The 20,600-nt window shown below is 39.0% G+C and overlaps 1 protein-coding gene across 2 annotated transcripts; it reads left to right on the top strand.

The window, feature by feature from the left end:
* The first annotated feature begins 704 nt into the window (after positions 1-704).
* Positions 705-20,468, top strand: iars2 (isoleucyl-tRNA synthetase 2, mitochondrial). Of its 2 annotated transcripts, XM_042500240.1 has the most exons (23): positions 705-1,094; positions 1,520-1,642; positions 2,520-2,673; positions 2,751-2,899; positions 2,997-3,046; positions 3,165-3,271; positions 3,505-3,592; positions 4,810-4,925; positions 5,027-5,196; positions 5,417-5,507; positions 5,633-5,784; positions 5,979-6,139; positions 6,518-6,620; positions 6,862-6,955; positions 8,873-8,953; positions 9,756-9,864; positions 17,113-17,215; positions 17,325-17,447; positions 17,539-17,777; positions 17,890-18,035; positions 18,139-18,329; positions 18,978-19,122; positions 19,675-20,468. In XM_042500240.1, the coding sequence occupies exons 1-23, from the start codon at positions 828-830 to the stop codon at positions 19,818-19,820; spliced, it is 3,108 nt and encodes a 1,035-aa protein (XP_042356174.1). In that variant the 5' UTR covers positions 705-827; the 3' UTR covers positions 19,821-20,468. The 2 variants fall into 2 exon arrangements, with proteins under 2 accessions (XP_042356174.1, XP_042356175.1); XM_042500241.1 differs by lacking the exon at positions 8,873-8,953.
* Positions 20,469-20,600: the final 132 nt, after the last annotated feature.

The raw sequence follows: 20,600 nt of genomic DNA, 5'->3' as shown, positions 1-20,600 counted from the left end.
CCAGAAACTGTGTGAACAGAAATGATCATTGGGCCTTCAAATTTCCAACAGTCCACAGAAACATCATGTGCGACAAACAAAACAAAAGCCGAGTTTAACACAGTGAAATTTCATCGAAATCAGCTTAATCTGCATCTCGTTTAAAATTGACCAAAAATAAGTGTTAACATTAACCAGCATGCAAGAGAAGGATTTTTTGGGGAATCTTCTTTTCTTTTCTTTTCTTTTTTTTTTTTTTTTTAAATTTATTTTGTCTTTAACGTTTAACTTTCAAACCTCGGCAGGCATTTTAAAAAATCTCATAACTAATTTATGGTGGAGGGAGGGTCATGCACTTTCTTTCTTTTCCTTACATCTGAAATATTTGTTATGCAAGAGAATTATTTTTATATTATGACTTACATTTTCTACAACTTTTATGTTAAAAAAATCTGGAACGTCCATGCTCCATGTAGTAAATAGGTTGATTAATGAATAAAGTTTAACGAAAATTTCTTTTTGCAACTTAACCCATCGACTGTATGTAGAGATCTTTATACACAGTCTATGGTTTAACCACAATTCAAATTATTTCGAAAATGGATAAATAGCGCTCTCCAGTGACCGCTGATCCACATTACTATTACAAACGCGAACGACCCTATGTCTCTTGACCCAGCTACTTTGCCGTAGTTGTCCTCCCCGTAATTTCTTCCGGAAGAAACACATCATTGCACTAAGGGCGTAATATGACAGCACCATAACTGCAGACTGCAGCAGCTCAGAAACAACCCAACAGGTTCCAGTGTTTGTGTTTTTGTTTGGCCACAGAATCACCTAGCCTCTCCATGCTGCTGTGCCGGGTTTCGGCAGTAAGCCAGACACTCGCGAGATGGGGCCGGAGGTCACACCGGCAAGGCGGCCTCCTCCACCGAGCTCTCTCCTTCAGCACCAGCCGCTGTCACGGTGTCAGTCCGGGAGAAGGCAGCGCTCAGCCCGCAGAGGCAGGCGCTGCTCCGGGACTGTACCGAGACACGGTGCTCCTTCCCCGGACTGAGTTCCCAATGAAACTGAACGGACAGAAGCTTCTGGACCGAGAGCTTCAGATTCAGCAGGTATGGCGAAGGCGGAAGGTCCACTCAGACATGTCAGTTTGATTATCAACCTTGCTCGTTGACAGCTGGACTTTTTGCAGCACATGACATAAAATCTTATATATATGTAAGTTTTTTTTTCTTCAGTTCGCCATGCAGTAGATCCGTTGATAGGATGTTATTCACCCGTTTATCTCTCATCGTAAAACAGAGGGGCCACTTTTCAGCATGATGCAAAAAATAATGTCTGACAGATCACAGCTTCAGTACTGACTTAGGTTTTTTGTGACGCATAACTAAGTGACTTGTCTTCCTCTAGTTGTGTGTGTCCATACTTAGATTTGATAGACTAAAATCTAACCATCCATAATGTGTTGATGGTTGATATATTAATGATGCATTGTCTTTTGTCACATGGAAAATATGAATACTCTCTGCTTTTGCAGGAGTGTGGATTTGCAGATTTGTACTCCTGGCAAAGAGACAGGAAGGCCAAGAAGGAGTTCTGCCTTCATGATGGACCCCCGTATGCCAATGGAGACCCTCATGTAGGACACGCACTCAACAAGGTGATCAGTTAACAGTGTACTTGTCATGTTTTAGTTTTTCCTGTTGTTATGGTGCATTGTAACAAAGAATAATCATTGATTCACAATCTCTATTCAAAAAGATTGTGACACTGTATATAACAGAAATATAAACAGAATGCAATGGCTTTATAATACTTTTTGATATTCAATTGAATGCAGTCCAAAGACAAGATATTTAATGTTTAAACTGCTAACTTTTATTGTTCTTTTTTTAAAAATCAATGCACACTCATTCTGAAATTGATGCCTGCAACATTTACCAAATAGTTGAAACATGGGCATGATTGCCACTGGGTTACATTACTTAGTAAGCATTTAGGAACTAAGGATAATAGTTGCTGAAGTTCTGAAAGTAAAATTCTTTCCTATTCTTGCTTGATATATGACTTCAGAGGCTCAGCAGTCTGAGGACTCTATTGTCATATTGTGTGCTTCATGATGAGCCACATGTGTTTAAAGCGAGTCAAGTCCTGACTGCAGGCAGGCAAGCCCATTACCTGCACTCTTTTCCCACAAAGCCACACTGTTGTAACGTGCAGAATGTTGCTTGGCATTGCTGGAATAAACAGGAACTTCCCTGAAAAAGATGCTCGATGGCAGCATATGTTGCTCCAAAACCTGTATGTACTTTTCAGTACTCATGGTGCCTTCACAGATGTGAAAGTCACCAATGCCATCACAGATGCTGACCTTTGAACTCTGTGCTGGTAACAGTCTGGATGGACTTTTTCCTCTTTGGTGTGGAGGATTTGGGTTTGTATTACTTGACTGCAGTCAGCACCTGCAGTAACATTTAGTTGCTGTTCTAAAATCTTTATGGTGCCAAAATAATAATTCTTTTCACTGTTTGGTCCAGATCCTAAAAGATATCCGTAACCGTTTTGAGATGCTGAGGGGGCGGCAGGTCCACTATATTCCAGGATGGGACTGCCATGGCCTGCCCATCGAGCTAAAGGCTCTGGGGGAGTTGGGGACCAGCGGCCTTAGTCCCCTACAGATCAGACAGAAAGGTAAGGACGAACGAAAAGTTGCATTAACATGAGTGTTATTAGATTTGCAGCTACTGTAATGTTTTCATCCCATCCAGCACGGGAGTATGCAGAGGGGGCCATAGCTCGTCAGAGGGCTGCTTTCCAGCGCTGGGGGGTGATGGCTGATTGGGACCAGTGCTACTACACGTATGATGGGGCCTATGAGGCCGCTCAGCTGAAAGTCTTCCAAGAGATGCACAGCAAGGTGGGAAAGGATGTACTGTTTGACAGACTTTTTTTTTGGCATGGTCTCTATGCAGATAGAAAAGGCTCAGTCATCACTGAACTCTGTTGTTTTTCAGGGGTTCATCTACCAGGACTATAAACCAGTTTTCTGGTCTCCTTCATCAAGGTACTGAGTTAGTATATAATGCAGAGGTTGCTGCATAGAGGCATCAATATTTTTTAGTTAACATATAATAATTTATTTTGCTATCTTTTGATTCAATCCTTTTTCCGTGCCTCTATAGAACGGCTCTAGCAGAGGCAGAGTTGGAGTACAACCCTGAGCATGTGAGCAGAGCCATCTATGCCACATTCCCCCTGAGCACCCCGCCACCTGAGATCGCCTCACAAGGTAACACAATGCACACACATACAGGTAAATCAGTTTTTTTTTTTAATTATATTTTTCATTTGGTTAGTGATGTAGAAAAAACTTGCCAGTCTTCATCTTTCTGGAATAATAAAATAAAATTGATGAGTCATAGTTGACCTTATATGAACATATAGGCTTAATGACAACATAAAGCGGATCTGCGAAGAATTCTCTTATTTGTGCATGAGTGTGTGGTTTGTGTCCCTCTGCAGGTTTGGAAGGTGTCTCTGTGTTGGTGTGGACCACCCAGCCTTGGACTATTCCTGCCAACCAGGCCGTCTGCTACATGCCCAACGCTCAGTAAGCACAAACACAGCAAAATTACATCTATATCCAGGCCAGTTTAGAGCATCTCAGAGTCTCTGCAGTCATGGCTCAGCTCACATCAGTGGTGGGGGAGGCAGCTCTCTGAAAAAAAAAAAAAAATGAAATGAAAAAAAAAAAAAATACAAAAAAAAATACAAAAACAGTAGAATTTTGAAAATACACCCTCCTCCTGTAGCTCTCCTCTCTCTGCCCAAAGCCCTTCTCACTATGGGCTTATGCACTTGCTTAATACCTTAGCCCGGTGTTTCCTATACACTGATTTATTTAATCTTATTTTATTGTACAGCTGCACACAGCTCATCCACTCAGCCCCTCTGTTCCCCGCTCTCTCTCTCTGATTATCTGGCCACAAATGAGACATGAATTAGCTAGCTATTCAACCCACAGTCCCTCAGCCTGCTCCCTGCCACTATAGACTACTTCTCTGGGAGCACATCAAGGCAGCAGTCTCATAAAATTACTGATATGCCATTTCCTTGGTCCCTGAAACCACATATCCCATCAACCCTGCAGCACTTCTGTTCCTTGTTTTGTGCCGTAAAGCATTTGGCAATTTGATTGATTGGTCTATAGAGTCTGACCAGTACTGGAAACCTGAGGCAGACGCCAGTGGAGATATTTCAGAGTTAAAAAATTTCAATTCCAAAACCTTTTTTTTTTTTGTTTTTCTAGCATTAAAGGATAAATACACAGTTTTTCAAGTCTGTCTTAAAACAATAGTCAGATGTCCATATGAACACTTTAGCACATTTTGCTCATTGCTGCATTTACGGGCTCTGTTGTTTTGTTTTGGTGATCCACTGATGTGGGGACACCGTGAATGTGGGACAGCTGCTGCTGTCTCTTGCTTTTGTATCATTTAATGTGGTTGATGTTGCAAATTAAATATGATGTGATGATTTAATGTCTTGTCTTGTCTCGGCTTTGCATCCTGTGTTGACCCCTGGATGAATAGTTGTTACTGTGGTAACCACTAAGGGGGATCCTAAATAAAGGACAAAGAATTGTAATCACTCCTCCTGTTCATAAGTGCTGCTGTGTTCTAAAACCTCATTGTAAAATGCCTTAATTCTCAAAGGTCAGTTATATAACGTAAGAATTTAATAAACAATACAGATCATGTGTGATATATGAATATTTTTGGCACCATCAGGGAAGGGTTCAGCAAGTCTCTTGATTTCCACTTGCAGGTACTCTGTGCTGAAAAGGGAGGACAACTCACAGCTGCTGCTGGTGGCCACTGAGCGCACAGCCAGTGTGGCAGCGCTGCTGGGCACAGAGGTGGAGAGTGTGGGCACCTTCACAGGTAGTACATACACACACACGCACACACACACACGCAGGAAGCTTCACGTCTTCACGGTATGTCTTGTCAGTTACAAACATACCCCGTCCTTCTGTCCCAAGGCTCCCAGCTCGAAGGTGGGATCTGCAAACATCCGACAATTCCTGACAAGGAAGTGCGGCTATTGCCAGCCAATCACGTGACCATGGCAAAAGGGACAGGATTGGTTCACACGGCACCAGCTCATGGCATGGATGATTACAGTGTGGCTTCACAGTTTAAACTGTCTGTGGTATGATCTATTTTAAAAATGTTTGAACCAAGCAACAGAAAATGTTCTTTAGTTGTTAATAATTTGTTGATCAACAGAAATGATATTAAGAACAATTTTAATAACAGATCACTGCTTCAGTCACGTATCATGAAAAAAAACCCAAACATGGATGACGTGATGCGGTTAAAGCTGCTTTTTGCCTCTCTGTAATGGTGTGTATGTTTCTCTTCAACCAAAGGAGTGCATGGTGGATGAGGACGGCAAGTTCACTGAACTGGCCGGCCCCGAGCTGCAGAATCTGTCTGTGATGAGCGAGGGCACTGACAAAGGTACAGCAAAATATGTGAAAAAAGGGAACACAATAATGCTAAGTCTTAGCCCACGTGGATGTGTGAATGCATGTGTTGTTTTTTTAAATGTCTGTGTCTTTTGTTTTCCTCTTTGTGTTCGTTAGTGATCTCCATGCTGAAGGAGTGCGGGGCTCTGGTGAAGGAGGAGCAGTGTGTCCACAGTTACCCGTATGACTGGAGGACGAAGCAGCCGGTTGTCATCAGGCCTAGTAAGCAGTGGTTTATCAACACAGCGTCGCTTAAAGACAAAGCCAAGGTAAAGCTAGACGACATAGTGTGGTTAGACTAGTTTTTGTTTTTCTTTAGCTCCTATTTATTTGCTGGGAAAGAATATAATCTATTCCTGGTTCACATGAAGTGATGTAATGTGTGTGACTCACTTCACATTTATAGTTTGCTCAAAGTTAGACTAAGATTTGTGTGTGTGTGTGTGTTTGTGTGTTTATTTAGGAGGCACTGCAGAAAGTGCGTGTTTTGCCAGAGTCGGCGAGGGCCAGCCTGCTGACCATGCTGGACAAACGGACATACTGGTGCATCTCCAGACAGCGGAGCTGGGGCGTCCCGATCCCAGTCTTCTACCACAGAGAGACTGGAGAGGCTCTCATCAACAAGTAAGCTGACACACACACACACACACACACACACACACATGCAGACAAACTGGCTTGCACACATGCTTGGATACACACAAATACTACATGCACATTTTTACATTTTTCAAGTTGAAAAACACACACATATACTGTATGTACTGTATGTATATGTGTGTGTTTATGTATATTTTTGTATGTTTTTTGTGTTGTTATAGTTATTTTTTTAATTACAGTCCTGAGATGTTTTATTCCTGGTTTAACTACACAATTCCCTTTGTATTTGTATTTGAAAAGTACCTTATTAATACATTTTTATACATTTTTTATAAGTTATTATTGTTGTTTTTGTTGTTGTTGTTGTTAGCTACCTTTAAATGCTCTCTCTTGTCTCTGCAGACACACAGTGACCCATATAGCAAAGCTCTTCAAAGAAAAAGGCAGTGACTGTTGGTGGGAGCTTCCTGTTGAGACTTTGCTGCCAGAAGAGGTCCTCAAGAAGGTGAGTGTATGTTTGTTTGTGTCAATGTGTGTGTGTGTGTGTGTGTGTGTGTGTGTGTGAAGGTGAAATTAAGTGATTAAGGAGAGTTTTTAGGTTCCCTAGGGACGAAAAAATATGATTAATAATAATGTGGTCAGTTTTCTGTTGGCCAACTAATGAATCACTTCTTGTTCACGCTGTTTCCTTTTGTGTGTGTGTGTGTGTGTGTGTGTGTGTGTGTGTTTCTGTCTTTCTGTATTAGAGTAAAGCAGGTCCAGTGACTGATTACGTTCGTGGAGAAGACGTCCTAGACATCTGGTTTGACAGCGGAGCTTCATGGGCTGCTGTACTTGAAGGTACATCTGAATTTTTTTCCTGTTTTGTAGATCTAGATTTGGTTCATTTTGTGGAAATCAGCGTATATGAAATACTTCATATTCTGATGGACGCTAACACAAATACAAGTTTAACTTCATTTTTATTATTAATGATCCTGTTAGAGAAGGTGTGATTTGCCGAAAACTGATGTCATTTGCTGCAAATGCTTTGCCTGCTGATTAGTTGTTTAAAACCATATGTTTTCCTTTCCAGTTTTTATCGTCTATATAAAGTTGATATTATACACTGATAATGTTGTACCTTTATACTTATCTCCCTCCTTCCCTTACACTTCTCAGGGTTGTTCTTAGAGTAGCAGCAGATAATTCTTCAGCTCATTTCAGTGACTGCCAGCATCCAAAATGCCTTTAATCGCCTCTCCTCATTAGTTTTATGTTAGAGAAAGCTGCTTACATGCTTCTTAAACAGTCCACTTATTAAGTTGCTTTGCTAAGTCTATTGTAAGTAAAAGCATTAGTTTGCTGACCACAAACATGGATTAGAAGGCAGTGCGGCCTCAGCACACCAGGGTCACCATACAAGGTGTTCCCAGGTGACCGAAAACTGTCATCAGCATACAAGGCTTCTGCAGCTCAACATTAGCAGAACAGCAGGCAATAAAATTAGTGAAGTTATTTATACTGTAGATCCACCGTAACCTTATTTAGCGACGAATCTTAACATCATGCATACAAAAGTGTGCCAGTGTGGGAAGAAAAAGTGTTTTTTTGTTTTCATCTGCATTTAACAATTCTTTCCACAAGTTAAACTGTCTGGTAGCCTTAAGATGTTAAAAAAACCCCAAGTGAGTACTTGTTTTTTAGAATTTTCTAGACACAAGTGTTGTTGTTTTTTTTTAAAGTAATAGCAGCAAATAATTTCAGAATTATCTAATTATCTGTTATGGTATGCCAGTCCACTACTGGCTGACTACGACACATAATTCTGAAATTATTTATGTTAAGATGTCATTTGTATGGAAGCTCAGAGAGGCAAACGGACGGGAAAAATGATTGGGATCCATTTTCTAAGTCTGATCCCTGTCTGTGTTTATGACTTGCAAACAGGTTAAAAAAGGTTTTGTCAGGATCTTCTTTCTGAGTCCCTTAAAAAAAGATTTTCATCTGTGAAGCTGGTGTTAGTCCTTCGGAGAGTCAGTCGGAGTGAAGTAAAAACAAACTATGATGTCCAGTGATATTGAGAAAATACGTTGATTAAGAACAGCCTTGATAGCGGTGTCTGTCTCGTCTATACCTCTTGCCAGTTTTGTTATTACTCCTGGTTGGCTCTGGTGCACTGTTTGACAACGGCATTAGTCCCACCTGCAGTAGTGGTTGGTTGTTTTCTACGTTTATGAAAAAAACGTTTTTTCCTGTCACAGTGAATCAGCTGACTGGAGCTCAGTAGAGCAGGTAGATTCAAAGGTCTGGACCAAGGCAAGTGACTTAAGAACAGGCAACAAAAAAGTTTTGCCAGGATAATTTTTTTAAGTTCCTGGAAAAAAAAGGTTTTTTTTCCATCTGTAAAAATAGGTTATTTTTATTTATTTTTTGGTCAGGATCAGTGATAGCTGTTTTACTAATTATTTTGGCCACATGAGGGTTATAAAAAGGACTAAAGGCATTCATGTCTTTATGTCTTCCAGGTTTACCTTGTGTACAAAAATGATTCCCGAAAAAAAGACAAAAAAACAAAAATTCCACCTGCAAAAACTCTTTTTAACTTCCTCTTGAACCCAGTTTAGACCAGACTTTGAAAATGGATCTCCAGTATGTTTTTCTTTACTTGCCTTTCAGGGCTTCCATACATTTGCTTGTGAATCACAGTAAAAACCATCTGACTTGCTCAGGTTTGACCTGCTCAATGTCGCTGTTTGGTTGTGTTGTCATTTCCAGAGGAGATGGAGGGAGACGCTGAGGAGCCTGAGTCACGTCTCAGCTGGCTCCCTGCTTCACTTCGCAAACCTCTGGTCACAGGTTATATAATCATCCAACTACTGGCCAACGCAGCTGCCTCTGTGTCCCAGTGTGTCTTTGGACCCCTCTGTCTCTGTTTTTTCACTCCTTTTACTCCTGTTGTCTCAGTGCGCTTGTTAATGTTCCCTAATACTAATGTTAGTGAAGAGATCTTTTACATGTCAAACGAGCATCTCTCATCTTCTGAACAACACAGCTCCTCTCCAGTGTCTGAATACTGAAAATGGACATTTAATACTCCTCAAAGTGCATTTGACTGTGCTGTGAGGAGGATTTATGAAAACCAAACATGGGCGTGGGAGATTAGGAGGAAGTCCGAAAGCATGACTCTCAGGTCCTCCCTTTTAACCCCCTCTCCTTCTCTCTGTGGCAGTTTCTTTTTCCAGGAATGGCCCAAACGCTGCACTCCTTTGCTATGTGTTTTCATCAGGATAGAAGTGGATGAGGCTGAAACTTCTTTGTGCCTGTGATGCCATGGCTGCAACACCTGTCTGTCAGATAGCCCTCTATATGAAATGTGTGACCATCTTAAATTTGAAATGGATAAAACAAGGTATTCTGGGTTATTTGGCATGGCCACTGAGCCTTTCGCAATGGTCACCTTTAAATGTGGTCACTGAACGCAGGATACATTGTTGAATATCCCCACTAACGCTGGCTGGTCTCTCTTGTCTTTTATAGACATTCTCTCTTCTGGGACACTCTTCACATGCACTGTTTTGCTTACCTAAATTTTGGTGGGATGTGAGTGTAAAGGTAACTTAATAACTGCTCTTTTTTTCTTTAACATACCCCCCTCCAGAGTCAGACTCCAGGGCAGATGCATATGTGGAAGGGAAGGACCAGATTGGAGGCTGGTTTCAGTCCTCGCTGCTCACCAGCGTAGCCGTCAGGAACAAGGCGCCTTACAAGTAAGTTCCCTGTCCATTTGTTGTGGTGTGAGCGATATCTGGATGACTGTAAATGACTGGATGTGTATACCAGATACATAGGAAATAGATTCTGTTTTTCTAACATGAGTAAATGGTGTTTGAGTGGAAAAAAAGCATCTAGTAGACATTGCTCTTGCAAGTCTACAAAGAGCCACTGAATGGTCACCGGTGTACTTGATAGTGAGTAAAATTGAAGACAAAAAGGCAAAGAAGCTTGTTCTTATTTGTAAAGAAGAATATAGTCACACGCTTCATTGGTGTTTCAGGGGCTGCTCCTGCAATTGTTGTTGCATTTTCTAAAGTTGGGGGTGTCATAAGAAATAGATGAAAAAAGTGGTCAAAATTTAAACAGCAGAAGCTGAGGTATTGTTAATTTTTGGTCAAGCTCCAAAAGTACTAGATCCTACATCAAACATAAAGCAACTTCATATGATTTTAAAGGCATGCTATTTTATTTAACCACATTTTAGTGATAAACATGTAATTGCAAACTATGCAAAGGCATTTTCAGACATATTATCTTTTGACATTTTCATAAATTCAATTTTTTTTTCATGACAATATTCTGTGTTTTTTTTATGATTAAAAAAATATAGTATGATTTTTGATGATTTTTTAAATGTTATACTATACAATGACATGAAATCATTTTTATTTTCTATGAGATTTTCTGTTTTTGGCCATTTTTTCAACATGCTATATTATGACGTTTTTAGCCTTTTCTGCCTTTTCTGCCTTTTGACATGTCCATTTTTTGGACATGTCAAAATTTGATTTTTCGCCATACTGTGGTAGGCGGTTTTCAACAATTTTTTCAACGTGCTATATTAGGATTTTTTGGCTTTTTTGGGGCCCTTCATTCGACATGCTATATTATGATGTCTTTGGCCCTTTTGTCAACATGCTATACCTGGGCTCGTCTCGACGAGCTATGATGAGCAGTTTTAGACATTTTTTGGACATGTCAAAATTTGAGATATTTCGCCATACTATACTATGCGGTTTTTGGCCATTTTTTTGACATGCTATGTTATGACATTTTTTGGCCTTTTTTGGTCCCTTGGTCAAGATGCCACTGTGGCACGTATCTACAAGCTTTAATGAGCAGTTTTGAGTATTTTCGGACATTTCAAAATGTGAGATTTTTGCCATACTATAGTATGCGATTTTTGGCTATTTTTTCAACATACTACATTGTGACTTTTTTGCCTTTTATTGGTCCTGATTTCAAATTGCTGCGCTATGGTGTATTAGTGTGAGCTATTATAAGCGGTTTTGCAGCCATTTTTTAGGCCTTTTCAAAATGTGGGGTTTGTTCCATACTATAGTAGGCATTTTTTGCAGTTTTAAAAATGCTATGCTATGGTGCTTCTGTGTTAGGTTCAATAAGTGGTTTTCAGCCATTTTCAGGACATGTCCAAATTTGCAAAAAAAAATGCTATATTATGAGTTTTGGGCCTTTTTTTGCCCCCCTTGTCAACATGCTATGCAATGGTGTGTCTATGTGAGGTATAATAAGTGGTTTGAAGCCATTTTTGGGATGTGTCAAAATTTTAGATTTTTGCCATACTATAGTATGGGATTTTTGGCAATTTTGTCAACGTGCTGTATTATGACTTTTGGGCCTTTCTTTCGCCCTGTTTTCAACATACTATGCTATGGCACATCGCCCTGAGCTGTAATAAGTGGTTTTCAGCCATTTTTAGGACATGTCAAAATTTGAGATTTTTACCATACTATAGTATGCGATTTTTGGCCAAATTTTCAATATGATCTATTATGACTTTTTGGCCTTTTTGGCCTTTTTTTCACCATCCTATGCCAAGGTGCGTCTATGTGAGGTGTAATAAGTAATTCAAAGCCATTTTTGGGACGTGTCAAAATTTGAGATTTTTGCCATGCTATAGTATGCGATTTTTGGCCAAATTTTCAACATGTTGTATTCTGAAATTTTGGCCTTTTTTGGCTCTGTTTTCAACATGCTATGATATGGCACATCTCTCTGAGCTGTACAAAGTTGTTTACAGCCATTTTTCAGGACATGTCAAAATTTGAAATTTTTGCCAAACTATAGTATGCAATTTTTGGCCAATTTTTCAACATGCTAAATTATGACTTTTTGGCCTTTTTTGGCCCTACTTTCAACATGCTATGCTATGGTGCGTCTATGTGAGGTACAATAAGTGGTTTGAAGCCATTTTTGGGTAGTGTCAAAAATTGAGATTTTTGCCATACTATAGCATGCGATTTTTGGCCATTTTTTCAACATGCTATATTATGACTTTCAACATTTCAACATGCTATGCTATGGTGCGTCTATGTGAGGTGTAATAAGTAGTGTGAAGCCATTTTTGGGACATGTCAAAATGTGAGATTTTTGCCATACTATAGTATGCGATTTTTGGCAATTTTTTCAACATGCTGTATTATGACTTTTGGGCCTTTTTTTGGCCCTGTTTTCAACATTATATGCTATGACACGTGTCTGTGAGCTGTAATAAGCATTTATCAGCCATTTTTGGAACATGTCAAAATTTGAGACTTTTGCCATGCTATAGTATGCGATTTTTGGCCAAATTTTCAACATGCTATATCATGAGTTTTTGGCCTTTTTTTGGCCCTTCTTTCAACATGCTATGCTATGGTGCGTCTATGTGAGGTATAATAAGAAGTTTGAAGCAATTTTTAGGACATGTCAAAATTTGAGATTTTTGGCCAGATTTTCATCATGCTATATTATGACTTTTTGGCCTTTTTTGGCCCTGTTTTCAACATGCTATGCTATGGCACATCTCTCTGAGCTGTAATAAGTGGTTTTCAGCCATTTTTTAGGACATGTCAAAATTTGAGATTTTTGCCATACTATAGTATGCGATTTTTGGCCAATTTTTCAACATGCTATATTATGACTTTTTGGCCTTTTATGGCCCCTTTTTTCAACATGCTATGCTATGTCACGTCTCTGTGAGTCGCAATGAGCAGTTTTCAGCCATTTTTGGGACATGTCCAAATTTGAGATTTTTGCCATGCTGTAGTATGCGGTTTTTGGCCAAATTTTCAACATGATCTATTATGACTTTTTGGCCTTTTTTTGGCCCTGTTTTCAACATGCTATGCTATGGCACATCTCTCTGAGCTGTAAATACGTTGTTTACAGCCATTTTTAGAACATGTCAAAATTTGAAATGTTTGCCATACTATAGTATGCGATTTTTGGCCATTGTTTCAACATGCTATATTATGGCACATCTCTCTGAGCTGTAATAAGTGGTTTTCAGCCATTTTTAGGACATGTCAAAATTTGAGATTTTTGCCATACTATAGTATGCGATTTTTGGCCAAATTTTCAACATGGTATATTATGAGGTTTTGGCCTTTTTTTGGCCCTTCTTTCAACATGCTATGCTATGGTGCGTCTATGTGAAGTATAATAAGTGGTTTTCAGTCATTTTTAGGACATGTCAAAATTTGAAATGTTTGCCATACTATAGTATGCGATTTTTGGCCATTGTTTCAACATGCTATATTATGGCACATCTCTCTGAGCTGTAATAAGTGGTTTTCAGCCATTTTTAGGACATGTCAAAATTTGAGATTTTTGCCATACTATAGTATGCGATTTTTTTTGGTACGTGTCAAAATTTGAGATTTTTGCCATACTATAGTATGCGATTTTTGGCCAAATTTTCAACATGCTATATTATGAGTTTTTGGCCTTTTATGGCCCTTTTTTCAACATGCTATGGTATGGCACATCGTCTCTGTCTGAGCTGTATTAAGTGGTTTTCAGCCATTTTAAGGACATGTCAAAATTTGAGAGTTTTGCCATACTATAGTATGCGATTTTTGGCCAAATTTTCAACATGCTATATTATGAGGTTTTGGCCTTTTTTTGGCCCTTCTTTCAACATGCTATGCTATGGTGCGTCTATGTGAAGTATAATAAGTGGTGGTTTTCAGTCATTTTTAGGACATGTCAAAATTTGAGATTTTTGCCATACTATAGTATGCGATTTTTTTGGCCAAATTTTCAACATGCTATATTATGAGTTTTTGGCCTTTTTTGGCCCTTCTTTCAACATGTTATGCGATGGCACATCTCTCTCTGAGCTGTAATGAGTGGTTTTCAGCCATTTTTAGGACATGTCAAAATTTGAGATTTTTGCCATACTATAGTATGCGATTTTTGGCCAAATTTTCAACATGCTATATTATGAGGTTTTGGCCTTTTTTTGGCCCTTCTTTCAACATACTATGCTATGGTGCGTCTATGTGAAGTATAATAAGTGGTTTGAAGCCATTTTTTGGTACGTGTCAAAATTTGAGATTTTTGCCATACTATAGTATGCGATTTTTGGCCAAATTTTCAACATGCTATATTATGAGTTTTTGGCCTTTTATGGCCCCTTTTTTCAACATGCTATGTATGGCACATCTGTCTGAGCTGTATTAAGTGGTTTTCAGCCATTTTAAGGACATGTCAAAATTTGAGATTTTTGCCATACTATAGTATGCGATTTTTGGCCAAATTTTCAACATGCTATATTATGAGTTTTTGGCCTTTTTTTGGCCCTTCTTTCAACATGCTATGCTATGGTGCGTCTATGTGAAGTATAATAAGTGGTTTTCAGTCATTTTTAGGACATGTCAAAATTTGAGATTTTTGCCATACTATAGTATGCGATTTTTTTGGCCAAATTTTCAACATGCTATATTATGAGTTTTTGGCCTTTTTTGGCCCTTCTTTCAACATGTTATGCTATGGCACATCTCTCTGAGCTGTAATGAGTGGTTTTCAGCCATTTTTAAGGACATGTCAAAATTTGAGATTTTTGCCATACTATAGTATGCGATTTTTTTGGCCAAATTTTCAACATGCTATATTATGAGGTTTTGGCCTTTTTTTGGCCCTTCTTTCAACATACTATGCTATGGTGCGTCTATGTGAAGTATAATAAGTGGTTTGAAGCTATTTTTGGTACGTGTCAAAATTTGAGATTTTTGCCATACTATAGTATGCGATTTTGGCCAAATTTTCAACATACTATATTATGAGTTTTTGGCCTTTTATGGCCCCTTTTTTCAACATGCTATGGTATGGCACATCTGTCTGAGCTGTATTAAGTGGTTTTCAGCCATTTTAAGGACATGTCAAAATTTGAGATTTTTGCCATACTATAGTATGCGATTTTTGGCCAAATTTTCAACATGCTATATTATGAGTTTTTGGCCTTTTTTTGGCCCTTCTTTCAACATGCTATGCTATGGTGCGTCTATGTGAAGTATAATAAGTGGTTTGAAGCCATTTTTGGGACGTGTCAAAATGTGAGATTTTTGCCATACTATAGTATGCGATTTTTGGCCAAATTTTCAACGTGCTATATTATGAGTTTTTGGCCTTTTTTGGCCCTTCTTTCAACATGCTATGCTATATGGCACATCTCTCTGAGCTGTAATGAGTGGTTTTCAGCCATTTTTAGGACATGTCAAAATGTGAGATTTTTGCCATACTAGTATGCGATTTTTGGCCAAATTTTCAACATGCTATATTATGAGTTTTTGGCCTTTTATGGCCCCTTTTTCAACATGCTATGGTATGGGCATCATCTGTCTGAGTTGTATTAAGTGGTTTTCAGCCATTTTAAGGACATGTCAAAATTTGAGAGTTTTGCCATACTACTATAGTATGCGATTTTTGGCCAAATTTTCAACATGCTATATTATGAGTTTTTGGCCTTTTTTGGCTCTTCTTTCAACATGCTATGCTATGGCACATCTCTCTGAGCTGTATTAAGTGGTTTTCAGTCATTTTTAGGACATGTCAAAATTTGAGATTTTTGCCATACTATAGTATGCGATTTTTTTGGCCAAATTTTCAACATGCTATATTATGAGGTTTTGGCCTTTTTTTGGCCCTTCTTTAAACATGTTATGCTATGGCACGTGTCTGTGAGCTGTAATAAGCACTTATCAGCAATTTTGGGACATGTCAAAACTTGAGATTTTTGCCATGCTATAGTATGCATTTTTTGGCCAAATTTTCAACATGCTATATTATGAGGTTTTGGCCTTTTTTTGGCCCTTCTTTCAACATACTATGCTATGGTGCGTCTATGTGAAGTATAATAAGTGGTTTGAAGCCATTTTTAGGACATGTCAAAATTTGAGATTTTTGCCATACTATAGTATGCAATTTTTGGTCAAATTTTCAACATTCTATGTTATGACATGTTTGCCTTTTTTGGCCCTGTTTTCAACATGTTATGCTATGGCACATCTCTCTGAGCTTTAATAAGTCGTTTTCAGCCATTTTAAGGACATGTCAAAATTTGAGATTTTTGCCATACTATAGTATGCGATCTTTGGCAATTTTTTCAACATGCCATACCATGACTCTTTGGCCAAAAAAAACAATTAAAATGTCATAGCATAGTTTTATCCAAAGATAAAAAAAGGCATATGTCACAGCATATTATATCGTCCAAAAATTACAAAAAATGGCATAGTATTGTCGTCCATGATTCATAAAAAAAACATCATAGTTTATCATACCATCTAAATGACATACAGTAGTACATTTTTCATGACTACATAGTATACTCTGGCTTCTCTTTGCTATTTTTGTATTGTATTTCTTTTTAATGGTATGGCTATTTTATTTTATTTTGGATGTATTACGCAATGAGCTTTACTGTTATTTTACTGACATCTTTGACATTCTCCATTATGACTTTTTGTGATGTTTTTTTAAAATACTTTTAAGCCTGGTATAATACTATTATGCCAAATATTTTTGCTGAATTTTTATTATATTATTTAATTTTTTTATTATTTATTTTATGCCACACTATACTCTGACTTTTATAAATGATGATGATAAAAGCAAAATTATGATATACTGTACTGACATATTTATTCTAAATGTTTTTTTAGATATAATATTATGACTCTATTCTTATTTTTAACTTTTTATGACCTACATGTCATTTTCATGATATACAATGTTGCATTAAATGATTTATGTGGCATACTGTTCAATGAAATTTTTATGAGATTTTACTATACCTCGCATTTAATTTTTAAATTATTTTAATGAAATGTTTTATTATGCCATCCTTTATAATTTGGAACTTTAATTCACACTAATGTAAATGATAAAAAAAATCAATATCCCTATTTTATTGATTGATTTTGACGTTAATGTTTTGCGTTTGTGTGTGTGTGTAGATCTCTCGTAGTTCACGGCTTTGCCATCAGTGAGAAAGGAGAGAAGATGTCAAAGTCACTGGGCAACGTTGTGGATCCTCATGATGTCATTAATGGGGGCAAGGTAAGGTCACGGTAGAGATGGTTAAAAAGAACCCAACAAATTTGTGTTCCTGATTTGAATAAAGTTTGGATTTTGTCTTCATGTGATCATAAAGTCTTGTCTTCTTCAGGATCCCAGTAAGCCAGCCTACGGGGCAGATGTGCTGCGTTGGTGGGTGGCAGAGTCGAACGTCTTCTCGGAGGTTCAGATCGGACCAACAGCACTCAACTCAGCCAGAGACAGCATCAACAAGGTACCAGTGCAGTAAAGGCATGGTCCAAGTGACTGGTTATTATCCATGAGTGATCCTCATTGCTCTCACTCTGTCCTTGATTCTCTCCCAGTTGAGGAACACTCTGAAGTTCCTGCTTGGCAACCTGCAGGGCTTCGACCCACGTGTACAGGCTGTAGATCCCAAAGAGATGCACTACATTGATCAGTACATGTTGCACCTGCTCCGCGATTACAGCATCAAGGTGACGGATGCATACAGTGAGTTTGATGCCGGCAGGGCCATCCGTGTCCTCCAAGCCTTCATCACCAGAGACCTCTCCAGCTTTTATTTCAGCATCATCAAAGACAGGTAGAGTCTTGCCAGAACAGGAGATTCATACAGCTCTTATTCTTCAAATGGCTTTACTTTGCCTGACGTGTTAAAACTCATCTTCTTCTTTATTTCTGCTGCTTTCAATCAGGTTGTACTGCGATGCAGAAGACGCCTTGGGTAGAAGATCATGTCAGACCGTTTTGGAGGAAATTCTTGATGGAGTGACCAGATCTATAGCTCCCATCCTGCCACATCTTGCCGAAGAGGTCTATCTACTCGCACCAGGCCATGACCGTATGTGTCTTTGAGTTGTGAGGCCGTTGAAGTTACCCAATATGATTAAATGTATATATTTTTCATTTGCTTGCTAACGAGTGTTCATAAACTGAAATTGCAGAGGGGGAGACATTATTTAGGAGCGGCTGGATCAAAAGCAGTTCTGTGTGGCGGAGACCAGGATTGGAGGAAGCAGTGGAGGGGGCGTGTGCCATCAGGGACTCCTTCCTGTCTTCCATTCCAGGCAAAAATGCAGCTCAGTACGACCTTAGCATTGCCATTGAACCTGGTTTGCTGTTTGAACTCATGGAGGTAAATCACACAACGTTGCCCAGATGCTGTAGGTTGTTTAATTAATTTCAGAGTCCACAAAAGACATTTTAAATATGTAAATTCTGAGGCAAAGGGCTGCACCTTTTATGAAACTTTGCAGATTTTCAACCAGCTCTATGTCATCGCAGTGTGAGCAGATCAACAGTGTTTGGCTTCCCTGCGTGCTACCGCCGCCTGGAGCTACCTTCACATTCACTGAAAAGTCTGCTAGAAAATGAGCAGCAGCTGTTGCGCTGGCGGCAAAGGGCAGAAGCCAAACACTGTTTATCTGCGCTCAGTGCATTGACACGAAGCTTGTTGAAAAACGGCATAGTTTCCCTGACCAATTTACGCATACAGTAGTTATTAACGTAACTCCTAAAAATGAATATAGAAAGTTATGTATGTAAGGCACATCTGTAATGTGTTCTATATTGACAAATGAACTATAATTTACTGTATCCCTTCATAAGAGATGCAACCTAATTTATCATAGTATTGTAACGTGTTTGATGCTATTTTGGACGACATACTATACTATGACTTTTTGTTGCTATTAACATAAATTGATATGTACTATAAATAGAAAGTACAAAAATATTAGTCTATTTAAATACAAACTCACCTCCTTCTCCACTACACTCTCAGTCTCTCCAAGAGGAACCCACCTCCACCTCCTCCCAGCTGGCTGAGCTGATGATGGTGGCACGGGTCAACCTCGCGAGTCAGCTACCTCGCGACCTGCCTCCAGATGCCCTGCTGAGTCACGGCAACTTCCTCATCAACCTGGAGGGTGAGCAACACCGTGATAATGATACAATGATGCAGAGATTAAGAAACGGTAGTTTTTTGTGATAGACATTTCTCACAGCAGACGTCAGACAGGTGAAATGACATTACCAAAGCTGCTGTCAGTGCTATCATTTACAAACGGTGCATGTTACACAAAGCAAGATTCATGGGTTCACCAGCTATCTTTGTGCTTACCTTGGGTTCTCTGGTATCGTGAAGCTGGCTCTCTTTTTAATGGCGTGCATCACCATGGTAACTTGTGCTGCATGTTCAACCTGTTGGTTAACTTCAGAGGATCAGACCAATCAGATCACTGGAAAAAAAAAAAAAGTAATAATTCAGTACAGTAGCATTAAAATACTGCGTTTACAATAAAGTGATGAAGAGCAATACAACATATTTTTCATTATGTTATAGATTTATAGAGCCAGACTTAGTTGGACAAATCAAAATGTATGCTGGTAAAAAAGGTCTATACCATTGTGACCAAAATGTGAATGAGCGATTACTTCCAATTTGCTCAGTGTGTGTGTGTCTGTGTGTGTCCTGTCAGGTGGTGTTATCCGTGAGGACAGTGCTTACAGTATAGCAGCGGTGCCGACGTCTGCTGCCCGGTGTCCGCGTTGCCGCCGCTACACTGCAGAGTCAGCAGACTGCCTGTGCCCGCGCTGTCAGACCGTCGTCTCACAGGCTCAGTGACAGGCCCAACACCCTGTCTCCATGACGACCTGCAAAAATGACCCTGGCTGTTCCCTGCTTTGAGAGAAGTTCTTGTTGAGTGCTGAATAGAGATCAGTTCTTGTCACCATCAGCTGAGAGATGTGAACCGACTCAGATTCAGCTGTTGCCTCACTCCGGTTTTCTTTCATTCATCCACTGCCTGTTTGAAGAACCTGCAGCTTGGCATTGGGAAAGAACAGCCTAACAGCAGATAACAATATTGTCACTAAATGTGCTTCAGGCGTCTTTATGCACTTATACACTTTCCTAGAACAGCAGGTGTGAACTCTAAAACCAAAAAGTCGCCCTTGATCACGTGGCTGTGGCATGAATAAACTGGGTATACATTTGATCTTGTACCACTGAACAATCCGATACAGCATGAGCACGACTGTTGTATTATTTTGAATTGACAACATTTTGACTTGGATTATCAGTAGAGAGAGCGGAAGCCATTCAGAGGGAATATGTTTTCTTTTTTTCTAAACGTGTAAATATATGGAAAAGTAATTTCACGATGAGTGTCACTGTGTGACAACAGAAGAGAATTTATATCTGGTGTGGGAAGTTCTTGTAAAGTATAATAAATCTTGTTTCTTGCAATCTTTCCCATGAAGATAAAGGTGTATGGAAAAAAAACTGTCTCTGAATTATTAATACAGTAAATGGAGTTTAATCTCTGAACGTGCTATGCGTATCAGCAGAATTTAACTAGTAAGCAATAACACTGCATTAGCTCAACATTAACAACATGTAAGC

This window comes from Plectropomus leopardus, chromosome 14, assembly GCF_008729295.1.
Source record: "Plectropomus leopardus isolate mb chromosome 14, YSFRI_Pleo_2.0, whole genome shotgun sequence".
In the NCBI taxonomy this organism is placed as follows: domain Eukaryota; kingdom Metazoa; phylum Chordata; class Actinopteri; order Perciformes; family Serranidae; genus Plectropomus; species Plectropomus leopardus.
Note: the sequence above shows the minus strand (reverse complement) of the source record. Positions and strands in the feature narration are given on the sequence as shown.

Bases quoted from the DNA above. Each gene is read 5' to 3' on its own strand.
- iars2 (XM_042500240.1), top strand. From the start codon at position 828: ATGCTGCTGTGCCGGGTTTCGGCAGTAAGCCAGACACTCGCGAGATGG. The intron at 5,785-5,978 runs GTAAAGCTAGAC...GTGTTTATTTAG, and splicing joins CGCTTAAAGACAAAGCCAAG to GAGGCACTGCAGAAAGTGCG. The intron at 8,954-9,755 runs GTTATATAATCA...ACCCCCCTCCAG, and splicing joins TCGCAAACCTCTGGTCACAG to AGTCAGACTCCAGGGCAGAT.